Source organism: Vigna umbellata, chromosome 5 (assembly GCF_029865625.1).
Source record: "Vigna umbellata cultivar VRB3 chromosome 5, Vumbellata_1.0, whole genome shotgun sequence".
In the NCBI taxonomy this organism is placed as follows: Eukaryota; Viridiplantae; Streptophyta; class Magnoliopsida; order Fabales; family Fabaceae; genus Vigna; species Vigna umbellata.
In genome coordinates this window covers 29,515,165-29,533,211 of record NC_142169.1, presented here as the reverse complement: position 1 = coordinate 29,533,211, position 18,047 = coordinate 29,515,165, and the positions used below count along the sequence as shown (strand labels likewise).

Sequence of the window (18,047 nt, the reverse complement as noted above, 5' to 3'; positions counted from 1 at the left end):
ACACTAAAACTAGAAATTGGAGGAAAACTCATACTAGTATTCATGTAATTTGGGAACAAAACTTAATTACAAATCTAACATGTTTTTTATACCAATTATTAGATTTTACATTAAAATCACATCAATAAATAATAAATAATTAAACCTTAAATTAAATTAATAATTCCCAAAACTTTTTTAGAACCGTACGTAGAAACGTCCTTGGATTGACGATTGTAAAGAATGTAAATGACAAAATGTGGTATTTCTATAAACTAAATCAGGGCTATAATCTAAATTAACTTTTAACAAGTAATAAGATATTTCTATAAACTCTCTTGGACAAATTTCACATGCTCATAACATTAATATCGTATAAGTTTCAACAAGTTAATTACAAGCTCTTTCACAGCGGCCATGTAAATTTGGTTACTCAGTGTTTAAATCTGAAGACTTTTGAATTTGTACTTTATTTTCTTAGAAGGTGCGTGCGTGACTTATGCGAGGATTGCTTCACATTTTTGTTTACTTCTTCTTAAATTATATTGTTTTAAGTAAGTCCATCCTGACTTAAAAGAAAGGAAAAAGTGAGTCCATCTTAATTTTAATTTTAAATCACTATACAATAAACGAAATTAGAATACCATAATTTAAATAATTTTTGTTTCGTAACTGAACTTGTAAATAACTATTTGATGGGTTTTAAAATTAAGATTATGTTTATTTTCTCAATTGTGTTTGTTAATTGAACCTATAAAACATTCCTATATCAAGGTTTAGCTAAATATTTACAAACAAATATTTTTTATAAAACATTCCTATTATCAACTGTAATTGTTTCTTTAAATCCCATAAAAACTAAAGTATAATTTGTTCAAAGTTTCAAGTCCACCAAAAATAAATATCAATTTAAAATATATACATAGACACAAAAGCTTATCTTACTTATAAGTTTGTAAGATTCAGTTAAGTTTAAAGTTCGATTTTTAACATAATCATGAATTAAAAGGTTATAACAACGAAACGATACCAGCTTCTTCTTGAGATCTGGTTGTTATGTTAAGTTCAATTGATACGATGTACTGCTCTACTATGTTCCTGCTTCTCACTAATGATCCGGAAATGCATTAAAATTATAAAGAGTGTTGTTGCAAGATCATGTGAAGATGCAAATCAAAGTAAAAAAATAGATAGAACCGCAGACCTCTAAAAGCATCAGAGTTGAAGAGAAGAACCGCAACAATTGACTGTGTATTGAATCTTCAAAATTTTACTTTTGAGGTAGATTCTACGCGATCTGTTGAATCTCCCCAGAATTATAAAATGAAGATATATGCAACCCCTGCATCTCAGCAATATCTTCATAGTTTGTACAAAAACGAAGGTTTCTGTTTCAAGCCTCAACCTTAACTCCCGGTTGACCACTAGAAATGGATGATTTACTTATTTCTTTATTCAACTATTTCAATCTACAAGTTCAAAATAGTTTCTCACCAAATCAAATTATAGCCATCAAACACAAAAATCCTTTCCTGTTTATAAGGAGATCAAATCCTGCTTGATACGCATATTAATTAAGAAAATCTTGCGATTAATTTAATGACACAACTGTTACTGGATGATATAGCTGTGATCCAGTTTCAAAATCATTAAAGTAAAGTTCGAACATGGAATCAATGATGAAAATTGTGGCTTGGCCATGTGAAAGATTAGCTAAAGGCAAAGACAGAAGATAAACCAATATTAAAGTTCATCGAATCACTATTTTAAGTCAGATCTATTCTATCTGAAAATGTTGCAACAACACAACATCATGCAGAGTTAAAGTTAAAGCTATACCTATCTGGAGTGTTGTGCATTACATGTGCGTGTGATAATACATTATAGCTTGAAAAAAAAGAGACTCTGCGTTTCATGCGATTCAAACAAACTCTGCAAAAAACTTTCCCAAGTCAAACTTGCCGTTGTTGCATTCTATGGCATTCAGAACCTCCTCAAACGTGGAAACACTGCATGGAACTACTAGTCCATTCCTCTGCGAAAATCCAAACTCATTGTAAGTCTTCTCCAGCAGCATCTTGAACAAGGGGTGAGAAAGGTAGCGCGTTGGAACCACGTATCTTTGCCGCTCTTCTCCGACATAAAGAGCAAAAAACCCTGTCGGGGGTGAGTTAGTCACACATTTTTCTTCATAGTTATTGAGCAAACCCTCATGATGAGCAGGGTAAGGATCAGGCTCAAATCCACCTACCCCCTTCACCCTTTTTGCCAGTTTCTTGAAAGATACCATCTTTTTCCCTAACATGTTCAAGGAAGATGAAGGATAGGTCAAAAAACTACGAAGAGGAACTAGCTATTGAGCAAATTGAAGGGATGGTTTATATATATATATATATATGATTCAATTTGAGTAAGATAACCGGTAATTAGAGAGAGACAGAGAGAGATTTTTTTTAAAAAATGAAACTAATGAGTAGTTTCATACTTTGAACAGAGGACAGTCCAATATTTTGAATGTGGAAAAGTAATCGCATTTTTTTATTCCAACTTTCAGTTATCTTGAAGTACCTCATGGCCAAGCATGACCCTAATCATTTAAAAAAAGAGGGTCGTAGTTAATACTATAATACACTAATAGTCCAATTTTTTCCACTTAATTAAATTAACTCTGAAACCACCAACAATAACATCCTTGGTGTACGGCACGGTAAACACATTAATTAGCGTAACATAGTTGGGGTGGTTTCAGTTTACGTGTTTGTTAGTTAGTTGGCCTTTGAATGTTGCCAAACAATAGGTTAATTATGGCTATAAAAAACTGATATATATATATATATTCATGACATTCAATTAAACAAACATCTGACATTCGTAATATGAAAAACGATACAAGATTATAATAATACCGCAGGCGTAATAATCAGTGGTCCATTATTCGCATCAATTTTTGTTTAAAAATATAAATGGCTTTATTATAATTATTTAATTTTTAGATTCTTCTTTTGCATTTTATATTTTTATTAATACGTGCAGGCTACACCCAGATCGCCCTTCACGTTTAATCTCAATTCAAATAAAGATAAGTGACCATTCAACGAACAAATAGTTTAACTTATAATGTTCCAATAATGGATATGGACTTTGGAGTGCTTACTTCAAGAACTTTATAAATCCAATTCAATGTTGGTGAAATAAATAAGTAAATGATTTTGTCATAATCGGAAAAAGATGGAATAGGTTAATATATGAAGCTATATTCATCAAAGAAAAACACGATGAAGAATATGCGCGGAATCATCCCAATTATCGCATTTATATTTTAGTATAAAAATGCGTATCGCCAACTAACCAGACTCTTACAGCAAACAGTATGATCTGTACGGAAGTTTGGAAAAAATAAGGGGACGCGACAATTTAAAAGGAGAAAAAAATGAGAAGAATGAAGAGTGTTGGAGACGGCTTGAACCAATCAAGAGTAATATATTATTGTAGAATAGATTGGTTGACTAAGTAAGTGAAAGGCCTTAACACAAAGACAAGTGTGTGGAAGGTAACACACGAATTTGTCTCCGGCAATGTCACGAATTTGTGTTGACAACGATCGATGATATTGTACTTCATTCTTGATTTTTCGTACTGCATTCTCTTTGTGTGGCGTTAAAAGAAGGAGACTCGGGTCTTCGGGTGTTATATACCGTAACTTTCCTATTCTTAGATAAGAAAAATAGTCTGTCGATAGGCCAATGCACCATTTCGGGCAAAAAAGAGAATGTCAGGTTTTAATTTGGGAATTCCAATGAATTCAATTCGTCAAGTCCATAGTCAGGTTAGATCAATTTGCAGGTTAAGTTTGAGTTAATGTCTAAAATAACAGTTTTTTTTAACTCCAGAGCTCTACATTATCTATTTTGTGTAAAAAGTAAATAATTTTAGCTTATTTTCATATTATATTAGATTTAAAAAATATATAAAAATGAGTCACTTTGACAATTCAATAAATCACACTGTAAAATTCAATTCATTTTCAATTAATTAGTTAACTCCATTCGATCCATTTTTATAAACTAATATCAAACTGGATTTAAAAATACTAGATTGGGTTATTTCTAATTCTTAATTACTTCTCGAAACTATGGTTTATTGCATCAATGTTTTAAATATTTTAATGAGAAATTTAATATAAAGTGTTTTGGATATGAGTTTGAGTCACTTCAAATACCTATATAATTTTTTTGGGATGCTGTCTAGTAACTGTTCGTCTATTCCTTATTTTCGTTTTACCGTTTGGAGGTGTACCTTTCTCTGATACTTAAGTTAGCAAATTGTCCTTACGAGAGTTCAGTATAATGGTAATAAATGCACAGTAAATGTCATCAACTACCTCTTACCTTTGACCTATATTTATAGTTTTTGACATGGACTTGAGATCAGTGAAACCTTAACCTCGACTCAATCTTAACCCAATTATCTCTAATTATCATTTACCTTAATCTTGTAAAAAAACTTGTTTATTAACTTAAGGCCGGACTTACCTTGATACTGCCACATTCAATCACTACTTAACCATCCAGGTCATACAGTACATAAAGTAAAAATTAAAATGAAAATTAATAAACGTTATTTTGATATTTTTAATTGTAGTTGGATTATTTATGAATTGGATTAATATATTAATTAATGTTATGTTTCGTAATCTTTTCTCATAAGCCACTAATGCAATCAGGACATGAGAAAAAAAAATGTTTAATCATCGGAAGTTCAACGTTTTCGTGAAGTTGGATGCTTATCTTGAATTGATATAACGCAATCCGATGCTAATTATATCAAATATGGTTGGAGATCATGGTTCAAATGTTTTTATTTGAAAATAGGATCTTTATCTTTTGTATTTGTATATAATTTAACGTACTGTATGTATGCACATCTTGATGTTCTCGCTCAATATCTTTACTAATGAAACCCGTCGTCTTTATTTAATTCATCTTTTGAATATTTAAATATAGTAATTTGTTTATAGATATTTGTTCACGAGAGGAGGATAAAGTAAAATGATATTCATTGTAGGTTCAGATTGAGGATTTTATAACTTCAAACAAAATTTAAATTAATTTCAATTCAAATATTTTGTTTAAATTTAATATTCTTTAAATATTTTATTTGAATAAAGTAATTCAAAAGTATTAAATTTTTAATTTTTTGAAAATAAAGTATTTCAATTAAAATATTGACAAAAAATATATTAGTATTAAATAGTATTTAATCAAAAAAATATTAATTTAGTGATTTTTTGTCCACTAAGACTAAATTCACTAATGTTTTTTTAAATTAAACTTAAAAAAAAAAATCAATTGATGTTGATAAGAGTTTTAATCAACTGACATGATACGAGTTTTTATAAATTAATATAAATTGATATTATTTTTAACTTATATTATCCATAATTATTTTAATTGACATGAGTTAGTAAAAATACTTAATGAATTTTCATAATTTAAATTCATTATTTTTTTTTCTAAACAATGTATTTTGATATAAAATATTTCAAAACTTTCAATAAAAGTAAAATATCTTATTAAAGATATTTATTCAAACACATTATCAAGCTTTGTAGTCGAGTTAAATAAGTTTAAGGCATGAAACTATTTTCATAATACTTTTAACTAAATTAAGTTAAGCATCTTCGATATATGAAATGTAGTTGAATATGTTGAGAACACTAAATTTAGCTAAAAGTGTTATGAGCACAAATAAGAGTGAGAAACTCCATAAAAGGTTTGTCTACATTTGTGTGATTGTGTCTACATGTGTGTGAGAGGTACACTATTATATTTTGTGTCAAAAGTTTGTCCATGGAAGATGATTGCACTCACATGGGTTTTGAAGACATGTTAATATCAAAACTACTTTATTTTTCTCTACTCTATTAATGTAATTTACATATTAATCATAAAATATATCATATTGTTCGATTATATACTTTATTTTTCATTTAATTAAAATATCATCTAATAAAATTCTAAACTAAAATATCGTACATAAAATATCACTAACTTAGTCTATGACTGACTAAGTTGATTAAATACATTTTTTTTGCGTCAAATTATGTACTTATTTATTTAATAGTAAAACTTTGTTATTAGAGGATTTCCTAAAGAAAAATGATGTTATTTGAAAAATAAATTTTGAGTGCATTTATTTAATTCTTTTAGTAAATTAGAATTCGGAAAAGAAAAGACTTTTGAGTATTTTGATAAGTAAATTTGATTAATTTTAGAAGTAAAAATCAAACAGAACTTCCAAAATAAAATATATTTTGAGAATTGACTGAAAATATTTTATATTTTGCATTACTTAACTCTAAAAATAAATTTTCCCATTAAAGAAAATGAAACAAACGGGCCTTAAGTATTGAAATGGGCTTCCCCTTATTTTGGTCCGTGATTTTTTGAATAAGAGATCCATGGGCCTTGTTGCAATTAAGTTTCATTTTCACGCTCGGCTTCGAAGTACAAAGAAGAGGGAATATTGCAACCGAAGTTAGGTTTTGGTTTTGGTACATTCGTGAAGTGAACCAAATTTTCTTTGCCACTGTTATCTTTCATCTCATCACCATGAGCAGATCAGGGCAACCACCGGATTTGAAGAAGTAAGCGTTTCTTCCATTCTCTACTTCAATTTCATTTACTTTCTTCGTTTTAATTTTCTCAATTTTCGCTACACTCACTGCGAATTGATCTGCAATTGTCTTTTGTTCGAGGATGCGGCAGGTACATGGACAAGAAGCTTCAGAGTAAGTCTGATTCTCTATATGTTACTTCTCTTATTCTGTATCTTAACCTTTGCTTGTTTTGTTTTCTAAATCGAACCACGTGATTTATTTCGAGCTGGAGTGTCGGTGTTGTGTTTTAGGGTTCAGGGTTTATCGTTAAACTCCAAATTTCTCTATCTTTTTATTTTTCGCGTTGAATTTATTGTAGCTTAAGCGGTTTTATTTTATTTTATGAAACAACTGTGTGGAATGAAATGTGCTTTAGTCCTGTTGTAGTTTCAGCTACTTTTTTTTTTTTACTTTAGAACTTAAGTTTTCAATGTCTGATATTTCAAGTTTTGTATTGTTTCTTTGACAATGATTTTTTTTCTTACATCGAAAATCATGACAATTGTTTGTGTTAGTCAGAGTGTCATTACACTTATATTTACTTCTATAACTGGGTTTGTGGGAACTTCTTTATTGGTTACTTTGTCAGTTATTCGTAAATATTTACTCATCAGGGAATACGTATACTTGTTTTTGTCTCTATCGTTTTTCTTTTATATATATATATATATATATATATATATATATATATATATATATATATATATATATATATATATATATATATATATATATATATATATGATGTCTATGGCATGCATATTTTATTATTATTTTTATTTTTACTTGTATTTTGACTGATGTATGTCCAATTATATGCCCATATGTGCTAAATTGAAAACCTAAACTTATTAGTTAAAGAGCCTCATATCTGGAAAGATGTATTACAATTGGGTGATAAATTATACTAATTGGTCGGTATTTTCTTGCAGTTAAACTGAATGCTAATCGCATGATTGTTGGTACTCTCCGTGGCTTTGATCAGTTTATGAATTTAGTTGTTGACAACACAGTGGAAGTGAATGGCAATGAGAAAACTGACATAGGGATGGTGGTGAGTTCTTTTGCATCTTCTTTTAAACATTGCTGATCAAGATATCGTTGTTAACAGATTATGATCTTGGATTTTGAATTGATAATTTTACCCCCTTTCTGCAGGTAATTAGAGGAAATAGTGTGGTCACTGTTGAGGCGCTTGAACCCGTGAACAGAACCTGATCCCTGTTTCTTGTAAACATTTATAAGTACATTTTCTGGTTTTAATAGCTGTGTATTTGAACAACGTAGCGGTTGAGATTAGCTTGTAATTGGGGACCTTAAGAGGGTCATCTTGGCCACTAATTCAGGGTTCGTTTCTGGCTAAATTGTGGGGGTGACCTATGATTTTGGCTGTGACTTGACTCTATTGAAATGTTCGTATCTATCCCTCTCAGCGAAGTATTCCTTGTCTTTTTATATTATATTTAAGTCGGAAACCTCTGTATTTCTTTCTGTTCACCATCTAAGTGTAAACGTGGGGTTGTTCTTTGAGCTATTTGAAGTTTTACCATAACGCTTTTTCTAAGGAGTTAGGAACTATATTTGTTGTTACACATAATTTTAGGCTGATTTGTTTGAATGTGTGAAGCTATATGTGGTCACGCATGTTTGAATGCTTCCGATAACCATGTCAATTAATTCCTTCTTTATATTTGTTTGTTGAATTCAAGATATGCTTGGCTTTAATGATAGATGGTTCTTATTCATTATTTATGTTATTGGATAAATTGTCGTTGTGGATTTTACATATTGAGTCATCTTGTTGCTAATTTTATTTTCTTTCAGTCTATTTTATCTTCTTGCATGAGTCATGAGTTTGAGGAGAAAATTGGAACTGTTATAATTGTAAAAATCTTCCAAACAGTTATTTCTTGAGAAGTATTTAGCTTGGGTAGTTTTATGATCTATGTTTAATGTGTTTTATAAATTTACCTTCGATATTTTTACTATTGATATCATCTATAGAATTAAGTTCAGTACAACTCTACCCAATTGATCTTGGATATATTGCTCTGCTTGTTTGCCTAACTTGCAGATTTTAAGATGTGACCAATGTGGTTTGCTTTCTTGTAGAAATATGTTCTTTGATTACTATATAGTGCAATCTTGAGGGATGTATTTACTGTTTTTTAAAACAAGGCGGGGTTCAAAACTTGTTTTGAAAACATAGACATGGCTTCCACTTGTCTGCGCTTTTTACCCTTTCATCTTTAAGAGAGCGTTTCAAAGACGGAAACAAGTTTTGGTTTGCTAAAATTATATTATGGTCACGATTGTTTGCTTCAAACTATGATAACATTGTATGATCCAGGGTGTCTGGTTGTTATTTAATAATAAGAAATTTTCCAGTACCTGCGCTCTAGATTTATGATAACATGTTTTGTTCTTATTTTATTTGCATGCTTCTGGTGACATGGTTAATTTTTCATTTTTTTGTGCTTAATTTTTACCTGTGTAATGAAATGGACTTTGGAACGGAATTCCGGATGTTCAAACTTGACTCTCTGGTAAGTTTTTTTTTTCCTAAATGTAAAAGGATGTAATCGGATGAATTGAATTGGATGAAGTATGAAGCAGCTTGTATTTCAGTTTGGATGTGGGCGACTTAGTAGTATTATTCACTGCCAGAGTTTGGCTAAATCTACAAGACCCATTTGATGGGCATTTCCGAAATCAATGCAGATCCAAAAGATCTCAATGAGACAACTAGAAGTTCATAACCATGCTTGATATTTTGCATATCTTATTTTCCTAGTATCTGGCTTGATAACAACTTGTTAAGAAGCAGTTTGGTGCAATGCTCAATCAAATCCAAAGCATTTGTTGTGCTTATTTTAAAACTAGTATTTAAACGGGATTCTATAGGAAGTTAATACATGACATTTGCCTCATTTTTCTTTTAAATCTAAATTATAAATTTTACTTTTAAAACCAATTTTAAATTTGGTTATAGATTTAAGTCATAAATGGTTTCTAAACTGGTTAAAAGAGATCAATATTTATCATTTAAAGTATGATATGAATTGATTTCTAAACCTTTTATTTAAAATCTTCTTATTAGGCAATACGTGTTATTACCGTTCTTTTTTGAAGGTGAAATTGATGCTATTCGGAAAGGTCGTTTTTAATTATAAAACAGTGTTCTTTCGTATGCATTTTGGAATGGTAGCTACGCATGCATGACTGCAAACACTAAATTATCTCGTGTAGTTGCCCAATGTGTTTGGACGGGCGTTTAGCAAATTAACATAAAAAATCTCAAATCATGCAGAGGCAAATATATATTGCTTCATGTTGGATGAAAACCAATTATATTCTTTAATTCAACTGCAAGCTTCATTCAGTAAAAAAATATTTGCTCTGTTTGATTTTGCTGTAGGGTTGTAGCGTAGGACCCTAGGAGCCTTATGTGCTGTCTTCAAAACACCAATAATAGAACCATAAAGCTGTATAAATGTCCCTTAAAAAAGGAGCTAAGCCCTTTTCATGGAATCTGGACTCGGAGAGCTACGTATGTTTGTGGCAGCCATTTTGAATTTTAGCATAATCGTTTATGCGACTCCTTCTTTAACATCATTGTAGTTACCACATTTTTAAACGTCAAGATTATTGTAAATTATGGGTCTTTTTAGTAAAATAAAAGAGAGAATACTCTAAGTAGTATTCACAACGGTTTTCTTCCCTAAAGTTGGTTTATGAACGCAGTACATAAAGCTTGTACAAGCAAGTCTCTTTTCTCACTTTATATCTAAACTTTTTGCAACGGAACAGAAATTTTATCAGTTGTTGTTACTAAATGTAAACCCTTGTCTCGGTATTATATCCGTTACCAAAGAAGTACCTCTTTGCAATTCTTTATTTATTTCTTATTGCTTTTAATTGTCCCTTTTTTTAAAGTTTCGTTTAACGATACTTTTGAGGAAACAAAAGAATTCAATAGGTTCTCTTAAAATTTAATAGGATTTTTCAAGTTTTTTTTTTCATTTCTACATTATAATAAATGTGTATATATGGAAATTAACTAAATATTAAGTGAAGGATAAAAATACAATAAAAAATTTGATATTAGTGTTTTCTACATTGAAAAGAAAAATTAAACAAAAACAAAAATCTTTCAAAACTATGATAGTAAATTTAGAATTTTATTTTGATAATATGCTATGCATTTAATAAAATATAATTTTTGAAAGTAAAACTTGAAATTTAATTGGTTAACAACACCAGCTTGATCAATATTGTAAAAAAGCTTCCATGGTTGCTTGCTTTTTTAATTCCCAAGCAAATTCATTGCGGACATTGTTCCTTGTTCTATCCTTTGTCATAGTAATCCAAACCTCATTTTTTATTAATGATACATTCACGAGAAAATGTTTATTGAATATTGAAATTATATAAAATTTTACGATCTCATTTTTATTTTTGGGGTGAACTTTTGAGATTGGTATATACGAAAACAATCATAAAAGAATGCAATTGACGCATGAGATAATTATTTACAATGACGAATTCTTTAATATTAAAATAATGAAACAACCCATCAAATTTATTGCATTCGTAATAGTTTATTGTAAAGAGCAAAACAATTGGAGAAGACGACTTTTAGGTATAACTTTTTACCAGCAGTTACACGTGGCATTATTTGGACATCCTTAAAAAAATCAATTATGGACAAGTGAATCAAGCACAGTTCGAAAACAACAAATAAATGAAAAAAAAAATAACGTGACATATAAATTTTTTATATTCATATGATATTATTTTTATTTACTTTTTACTTTTCTTTTTCTTCTGAAAAATATAAAAATTCACTAAATAAATATAAATAAGTGTCACCTTACAATTACTAAAAATTATTTTTATGATCTAGATTTAAAGCAATTCTGTATGTATTTTTTAACCGAAGACAATTTTACATGTCTTATTTGCTGTTAGGATAATTTATTTTAAAATTTTAAAGGTAATATAAGAATTTATTTCAATTTCAACAAATTTAATAATAAAGTCCACGATACAAAGTGAAAAAAAAAATGTAAAATATCACTACAACGAATTGATTAAGATTGAATGCGACTAATTTCGTTGCTTAACTTTCTAGACACGAATCCTAAAACTTTTATTATTCATTTTGAAAACATAAGAAGCATATATTAATATATAAACTATTGACATGTGAATGAAAGGGACACTTTTTTATTTTTTAAAATACAACATATAAAATAACATAAAAGGAAAAAACACTAAACAAATACAATTCCAATTTTCAGCACCTCCACTTCAAAATTCTCATCCTTTCAATGAAAGAAACACCGAATAACATAGCCACATACCACACTGCTATGACTAACTATAATTTTTCTGTGAAAAATGTGACAGTATACATTATTACTCATAAGATGGTTATAGTTTAGAACTACACTAATCTACCTTTCCAGAGTTTGAAAGGCCCTCATCAGAAGATGTTGCAAAACCTTATCTTTATTAAATTTTCTGAGACAGTGACAAGGATGTTAAAGACATGTGGAGACAATATTAGAGTTTCTGAGATGATTTAACCTACGATGTTATGTGGTGGAGTTGCATGTGGACCAGGGAGGAGGTGCACACCACCATACCATAATCTGTTTAGGTAGATTTTAGTGAGACTAACCCTACACAGAACATCACAAACATGCACAGTTAAAATGACCCCAACCAAAAAGCATGCTCAATAATAAAAATAGTAGGTTCCAAGAAGAGAAAACAGTGACAATTCAGTGAAAAAAGTGAGAAATGGATAGGGCAGTGAACACACGTCGTGATCATGGCTTCATTAATCATCTTGTTGGATTTTGGACTTTAGATTGGTTTGGTGTGTGAGAGTAATGCTTGTTATTCCCTATGAAATGGACACACAGATTAAAGAGACTAATAGTACATTACATACTTACACGCCACCCTACACAAACTCAATTTCAAAACATAACATTCATTTTTGCTGGTGTAGAGAAGTTGGCATTAATCTTGCAATAAGTTCACCCCAACTGAAATGCTGCACGCAGAATTGGACCAAAGCTGACATGTTAAGAACTGTAATTAAGTTTTCTTTAATACATTAGGTCAGAACTTGATTCAATGTCAGTTTTGTTTTCCAGTGTAAATTTAAAGTTGCATCTTAACTGTGTACAAGCATTAAAAGTGAACTGGTAGATCAGTTCTAGTAATTAGGTAACGTTTACTCAGAAAATAAATTATGTAACAGATAACTTGTGTTTGATCTTATCAAAAAAAGTTATCAGGTCACAATTATAATCCTGAAAAAGAAACATTTAAAGCATGTCATAAACGTTTCTTTTAAAAAACAAGACTGATTTCTATGACCATGAAGTAAATAGTTGTTACAAGATTTGGAATTGCTATCTATACAAAATCAGATTAACATGTCCAGTTAATGCAGAAACTGCTTATTAATTGTGGATAAATGTGGAGAAAGAGTATGCATATGAATCTGTGGTTAATGTAAAAAGTGTTACTGTATATACATAAACTGTTTGCTAAAAGTGCTATGTGAGAAATTTGTATGTAATTAATGTGGTATTTAACAATGGTAAAACATTGGTATATTAAGTGAGACCCAGAGGGTGTTGAGGAGAAGTGGGGTCAAAGGTGTGATCTTTGGAAGTGAATCTGGGAAGAAAGAGAATTAGATAGGACTCAAAGGGTGGAATTATATGAGTACCAGATTGGCAAGGTGTGAGGTGGAAAGCATCGCCAGTGCCACCACCAAAAAGATGAACAAACATTAATAAATAATAATAATAATAATAATAATAGCAACGACAATTCTTACATTATGCACATCTCTCTCTCTCTTCTTCTCATCATCTGCAGCAGTTCACCCTAACCATTTCCAACAACCGCATCTTCTTCTTTTTCTTTTCTTTCTTATATGACATGATTCGTCTCCGAAGGCAAAGCAATGATGGTAACGTCTCACCTTCCGAGACCCTTTTCTTGAAGGAAACTCTACTCCACCAAAATCTTGGCTTTTTTCGGTGAGGAAATAGGAATTAGAAGGAGAGGAATAATACTAATAATAACATAATAATAATAATTAATATATTATTATTGTGTTGTTGTTATTAAAAGTGGTGGGAAGGGAAAGAATCAAATATGACGGAAGTGCTTCAGTTGCCTTCATCGTCAAGCTGTGGTGGTCTCACACCCAATGATGGGTCGCACCCAAGTTCCCTTATTAACGCTCCCACTGTGGAAGAAGGGGTGCTGCCACAGTCCCCTTTGGATTTGGAAGCTGAAGAAGAAGAAGAGGACGAAGAAGAGAGAAAAAGGGAAAGAGAAAGGGATCAGCTTTCTATTTTGACCCTTTTGATAGCTACGTTTCGGAAGTCTCTGATTGGCTGCAGCACTACAGCTTCATCTACTTCTTCCATGGAGATTGGGTGGCCTTCCAATGTGAGGCACGTGGCTCATGTCACCTTCGATCGCTTCCATGGGTTTCTTGGTTTGCCTGTTGAATTTGAACCAGAAGTTCCCAGGAGGTCTCCCAGTGCTAGGTTTGTTCTCAAGGAAACTTGGGGCTTCTTCAAAATTTAATCTTTCATAGAAATTTGCTGTCATTGAATTGGACCTTTTTTTAAGAGGCTGGGTTCTGAAAAGAGTGTTTTGTTAGAAATCTTTATTAACGGGCTCATTTTTGGTTTCATGCCTGGAGTTTTATTAATTGAACTTGTGTGATATGGATTTTTAAAGTTGGTATCCAGTTCTTAACAGATGTGGTGAAATTTACAAGTTTATGTTTCCATATCGAGTTTTTTAGGTTATTCTGCGCTGACTGTGGTTGTATCATTGCATAGACATGGATATATCATTCCTTTGACCTTTTTCTATTTCCCCATATCAAGTCTCTGCTCTCATGATTTAGTTTTACATTGGTCTTACTTTCTAAAAGAGTTGAATGGTAGATACAATTGAAGGCTCTCTATGACATATAATTATACTTTGTTTTTTTCAGTCAGTGGTTTCTGTCATGTTATCCATATATAATTTGGTTAATTTCATACTGATAAAGTCTAAGTTGTCCGTTTTCTGAAGTGGATTTGGTTCATTGTAAAAAGTAAACGGTATAAGAAAAATGAGAGGCAGGGAAAGGCCATTTTATTTACTTGTTTGTTCATAAACAATTGATTATTTCTTGCTACTGGCACGGCAAGTAATGATAAACCCTGGTGATGTTATTTTCACATTTCAGTCAAGGGGCTGCCATTGTTGATACATAAGTACACAATGCCGAATTTGCGTTCAGTGTATGCAACCTATTTGTTTTATCAACTACTTTTCAGCGATCTTCTCCTATACCTGGCTCATTATGTGTTCGGTGTATGTATCCTTAATTCTATTATCCCCTAAACGTTGATATATTTTTTTATTTACTATCCGCAGTGCAAATGTTTTTGGAGTTTCAACAGAATCTATGCAGCTCTCTTTTGACGCCAGAGGAAATAGTGTACCTACAATACTGCTGTTAATGCAAAGACATTTGTATGCACAAGGAGGCCTGCAGGTATTTATCCTAGCTCTTAGTCCTTCCTTACCTTGTGGAGAATGTAAAGGTGTTTTGAAGAAGTGTGCTTCTTTAATAGTAATGTAATGTGAGTCACTGGATGACCAATTTCCACATTATTTTTACCATGTTTTGCTTGTGATTTTACCAGAAACCTTTTGTATAATTGTTTTTTTAATTTTAATTAGACTTGAATCTTGAAATTTAAATGTATATATCCAGGCTGAAGGAATCTTCAGAATCAATGCTGAAAACGGTCAAGAGGAGTTTGTGAGGGAAGAATTGAACAGAGGAGTTGTACCAGATGGCATTGATGTGCACTGCTTGGCAGGTCTCATAAAGGTAACTATTTTTTCCCCGTCAAGATCACAGATTTTTTTTTTCTAATTACTTTGAGATTTATTTAGAAGTAGGGTCTATGATTGTTGGATTTTGTTCTGGTCTTCTATTTGAAAGTTGTCTAGGTGAATTTAATAATATGTTGATTTTTTCCCTTTTTTGAACCAATGGGTAAGTGGTGGATGCATTCATGACATTATTTCATTAATTTTGATGTGCTTGTGTTCCTTCACAGGCTTGGTTCAGAGAACTACCTACTGGGGTATTGGACCCTCTCTCACCTGAGCAGGTAATGCAATCCCAGTCAGAAGAAGAATGTGCTCAGCTTGTGAGGCTTCTTCCTCCAACAGAAGCTGCCTTGCTAGATTGGGCAATAAACTTAATGGCAGATGTTGCTCAAATGGAAAGCTTGAACAAGATGAATGCACGTAATATTGCAATGGTTTTCGCACCAAACATGACCCAAGTAAGACTAGATCATTTTCTGTTACAAATGTAGTTTACAGTTCTATTCTTAGCCCCAATTTTTGTTATTGAATTCTTACAATACAAGTGAACCCCATCTTATTGAATGTAACTTCAGTGAGCGGAGCAAACATTTTTTGACATATAATGATACGTTTTTGTATATGTAGTAAAGTTAGCTCAATTGTCTTCAACGGAATGAATACAGAAATTGGTGAAAAAAGAATTGCAATATTAGTTTTTTCAACCTTAACAGGGGTTCAGGATATTTTTGAAGATCTGGGAAAACATTGATGTAAAAAGTCTAGTAGTTTCAGGATTTTAATTTTGAAATCGAGGCTTTGGGTAAATGTTAGTTATTACCGGAATTTATGCTATGCTGGATTATCTAATTCTAATCTAGAATAAGGTTAGCTTATTATGTTGAGTCTATAGATTGGCCACCACTGTAATCATTTTTCCTTTCCTTATTAATTATAGTTTTGAGATTTTATCTTCTTCAGAGACTATCTGACACCCTAGGCAAAGGGAGTACACTTCCGTAGAGGGCTAGAGTTGTAGCCTAGGTTCATTGTTCTAAATCATGTGCTTGTTGTGGAACTAGAGAATATTGTTTAGATGGTTGAATATTCATTCAGGATGGCGTGATATTTTCAAACCAGACCTTTTAATTCTTATGAATATTCAGAAAAAAAATTACACTTTAGTACCATGTAAATTTGGTAGTGGTTTCTTGCATTGCTAAAGTCACTGTTTTGGTGAAAGGTTATGGTTGATTTATGTTGCAACAGTGGGAATGTGTTTTTGCTCCATTAATCTTGCTTCTAGAGGTATTTTTTTTTTATGTGGTTATGATGGTCTATATTGTAATAACAGTATTTCTGTCTGGCATGTCTACTACAGATGGCAGATCCTTTGACTGCTTTAATGTATGCAGTACAAGTCATGAATTTTCTCAAGACACTGGTCGTAAAGACACTTAGGGAAAGAGAGGAGTCTATTGTAAAATCAAATCCTGGTCCAAACCTTAATTCTTTTGACGATGATGGACACCATAGCAATTCAGAAATGCTACACAAGGTTGACAGTGAAGGTGGAAATGATTGTAGTGACGATGAGGAAGATACACTATTTGTCACTGCAGAGCCATCTCAACAAAGCCCCAGTCATCTTACTGAAGATGCCTGTGAAACTGAATCCAAAAGTTTGCCGACATCTACCGAAAATTTGATTTCTGCAGGAACTAGGTTGTTGGTTGACAGTTGTCCCTGCAATCTTTTATCTCAAATTTGTTCTTTGGCAATTGGGCTTCAAGACTGTGGCCTCACCACTGGGCAGACAAAGGGGGATCCTGCAAAATTTTGCAGGAGCAAAAGCCTTCAGTTGAGTACTTATGATATAGAGAAATGTTCCAAAAAGGTGGTTGAGCTTCCGGTAGCAGGAGCTGCAGAGAAGAACCTCGGAACTGCCATCATTGGGCGATTAAATTCAAGAACAGAGTTGGCTGAAGCTTGGCGTTGAAAAGTTCTGATCCTTTTATCTTGCTTCCTGAGGGACAGGATGACAGAAGAGAAGTGGTACTCCCATAATGTTTCTGCAATTGTGATTTCTGCATAATTGCTGATGTCATGATGGAGGGCATCAGTGTTGTGAAGGCACCAACATGGGGAAGGAAAGGGAAGGGAAAGGACAAGGTGTAAAGGCCAGATCTCTATTTGTGTTTCCACGTTTGGAAATTCTCACTACTACTACTACTACTACTAGATTGGTGTTTGTGTTTTTCTGTTGTTGTTTCTTGCTGTGGTTTTTAACCATGTTTCTTTGTTCTCTGTCATTAACCATGCAGACTTTCCTAACGATTTTCTTTCCGTTGCTGAAGTATAGAATTTAACGAATTCAAAGTTGTCTGTGTGCTTTGTTCAACACATTTTTTGTATTGTCAGTTTGGATATTTAAGGAAGAGAGAAATGGTTTGAACATATGAAACATGATATAGAAATATTCATCAAA

At 31.7% G+C, this 18,047-nt stretch overlaps 2 protein-coding genes and 1 pseudogene across 2 annotated transcripts; 2 read left to right on the top strand and 1 right to left on the bottom strand.

Moving 5' to 3' along the window:
- Positions 1–1,707: 1,707 nt before the first annotated feature.
- LOC124832664 (auxin-responsive protein SAUR21 pseudogene) lies at positions 1,708–2,361 on the bottom strand (annotated as a pseudogene).
- Positions 2,362–6,480: 4,119 nt separating this feature from the next.
- On the top strand, positions 6,481–8,097 carry LOC148198075 (Small nuclear ribonucleoprotein family protein). Its single transcript, XM_088115250.1, has 4 exons — positions 6,481–6,625; positions 6,747–6,769; positions 7,570–7,691; positions 7,796–8,097. Exons 1-4 carry the CDS (start codon positions 6,591–6,593, stop codon positions 7,853–7,855), a joined length of 240 nt encoding a protein of 79 aa, XP_087971376.1. The 5' UTR covers positions 6,481–6,590; the 3' UTR covers positions 7,856–8,097.
- Positions 8,098–13,531: 5,434 nt separating this feature from the next.
- On the top strand, positions 13,532–18,016 carry LOC124832656 (rac GTPase activating protein). The gene is made up of 5 exons (XM_047306916.2): positions 13,532–14,226; positions 15,113–15,233; positions 15,456–15,575; positions 15,808–16,038; positions 16,941–18,016. The coding sequence occupies exons 1-5, from the start codon at positions 13,826–13,828 to the stop codon at positions 17,556–17,558; spliced, it is 1,491 nt and encodes a 496-aa protein (XP_047162872.2). The 5' UTR covers positions 13,532–13,825; the 3' UTR covers positions 17,559–18,016.
- Positions 18,017–18,047: the final 31 nt, after the last annotated feature.

Bases quoted from the DNA above. Each gene is read 5' to 3' on its own strand.
- LOC148198075 (XM_088115250.1), top strand. From the start codon at position 6,591: ATGAGCAGATCAGGGCAACCACCGGATTTGAAGAA. The intron at 6,626-6,746 runs GTAAGCGTTTCT...AGGATGCGGCAG, and splicing joins CAACCACCGGATTTGAAGAA to GTACATGGACAAGAAGCTTC. The intron at 7,692-7,795 runs GTGAGTTCTTTT...CCCTTTCTGCAG, and splicing joins AAACTGACATAGGGATGGTG to GTAATTAGAGGAAATAGTGT.
- LOC124832656 (XM_047306916.2), top strand. From the start codon at position 13,826: ATGACGGAAGTGCTTCAGTTGCCTTCATCGTCAAGCTGTGGTGGTCTC. The intron at 14,227-15,112 runs GTTTGTTCTCAA...TACTATCCGCAG, and splicing joins AGGAGGTCTCCCAGTGCTAG to TGCAAATGTTTTTGGAGTTT. The intron at 15,234-15,455 runs GTATTTATCCTA...GTATATATCCAG, and splicing joins ATGCACAAGGAGGCCTGCAG to GCTGAAGGAATCTTCAGAAT.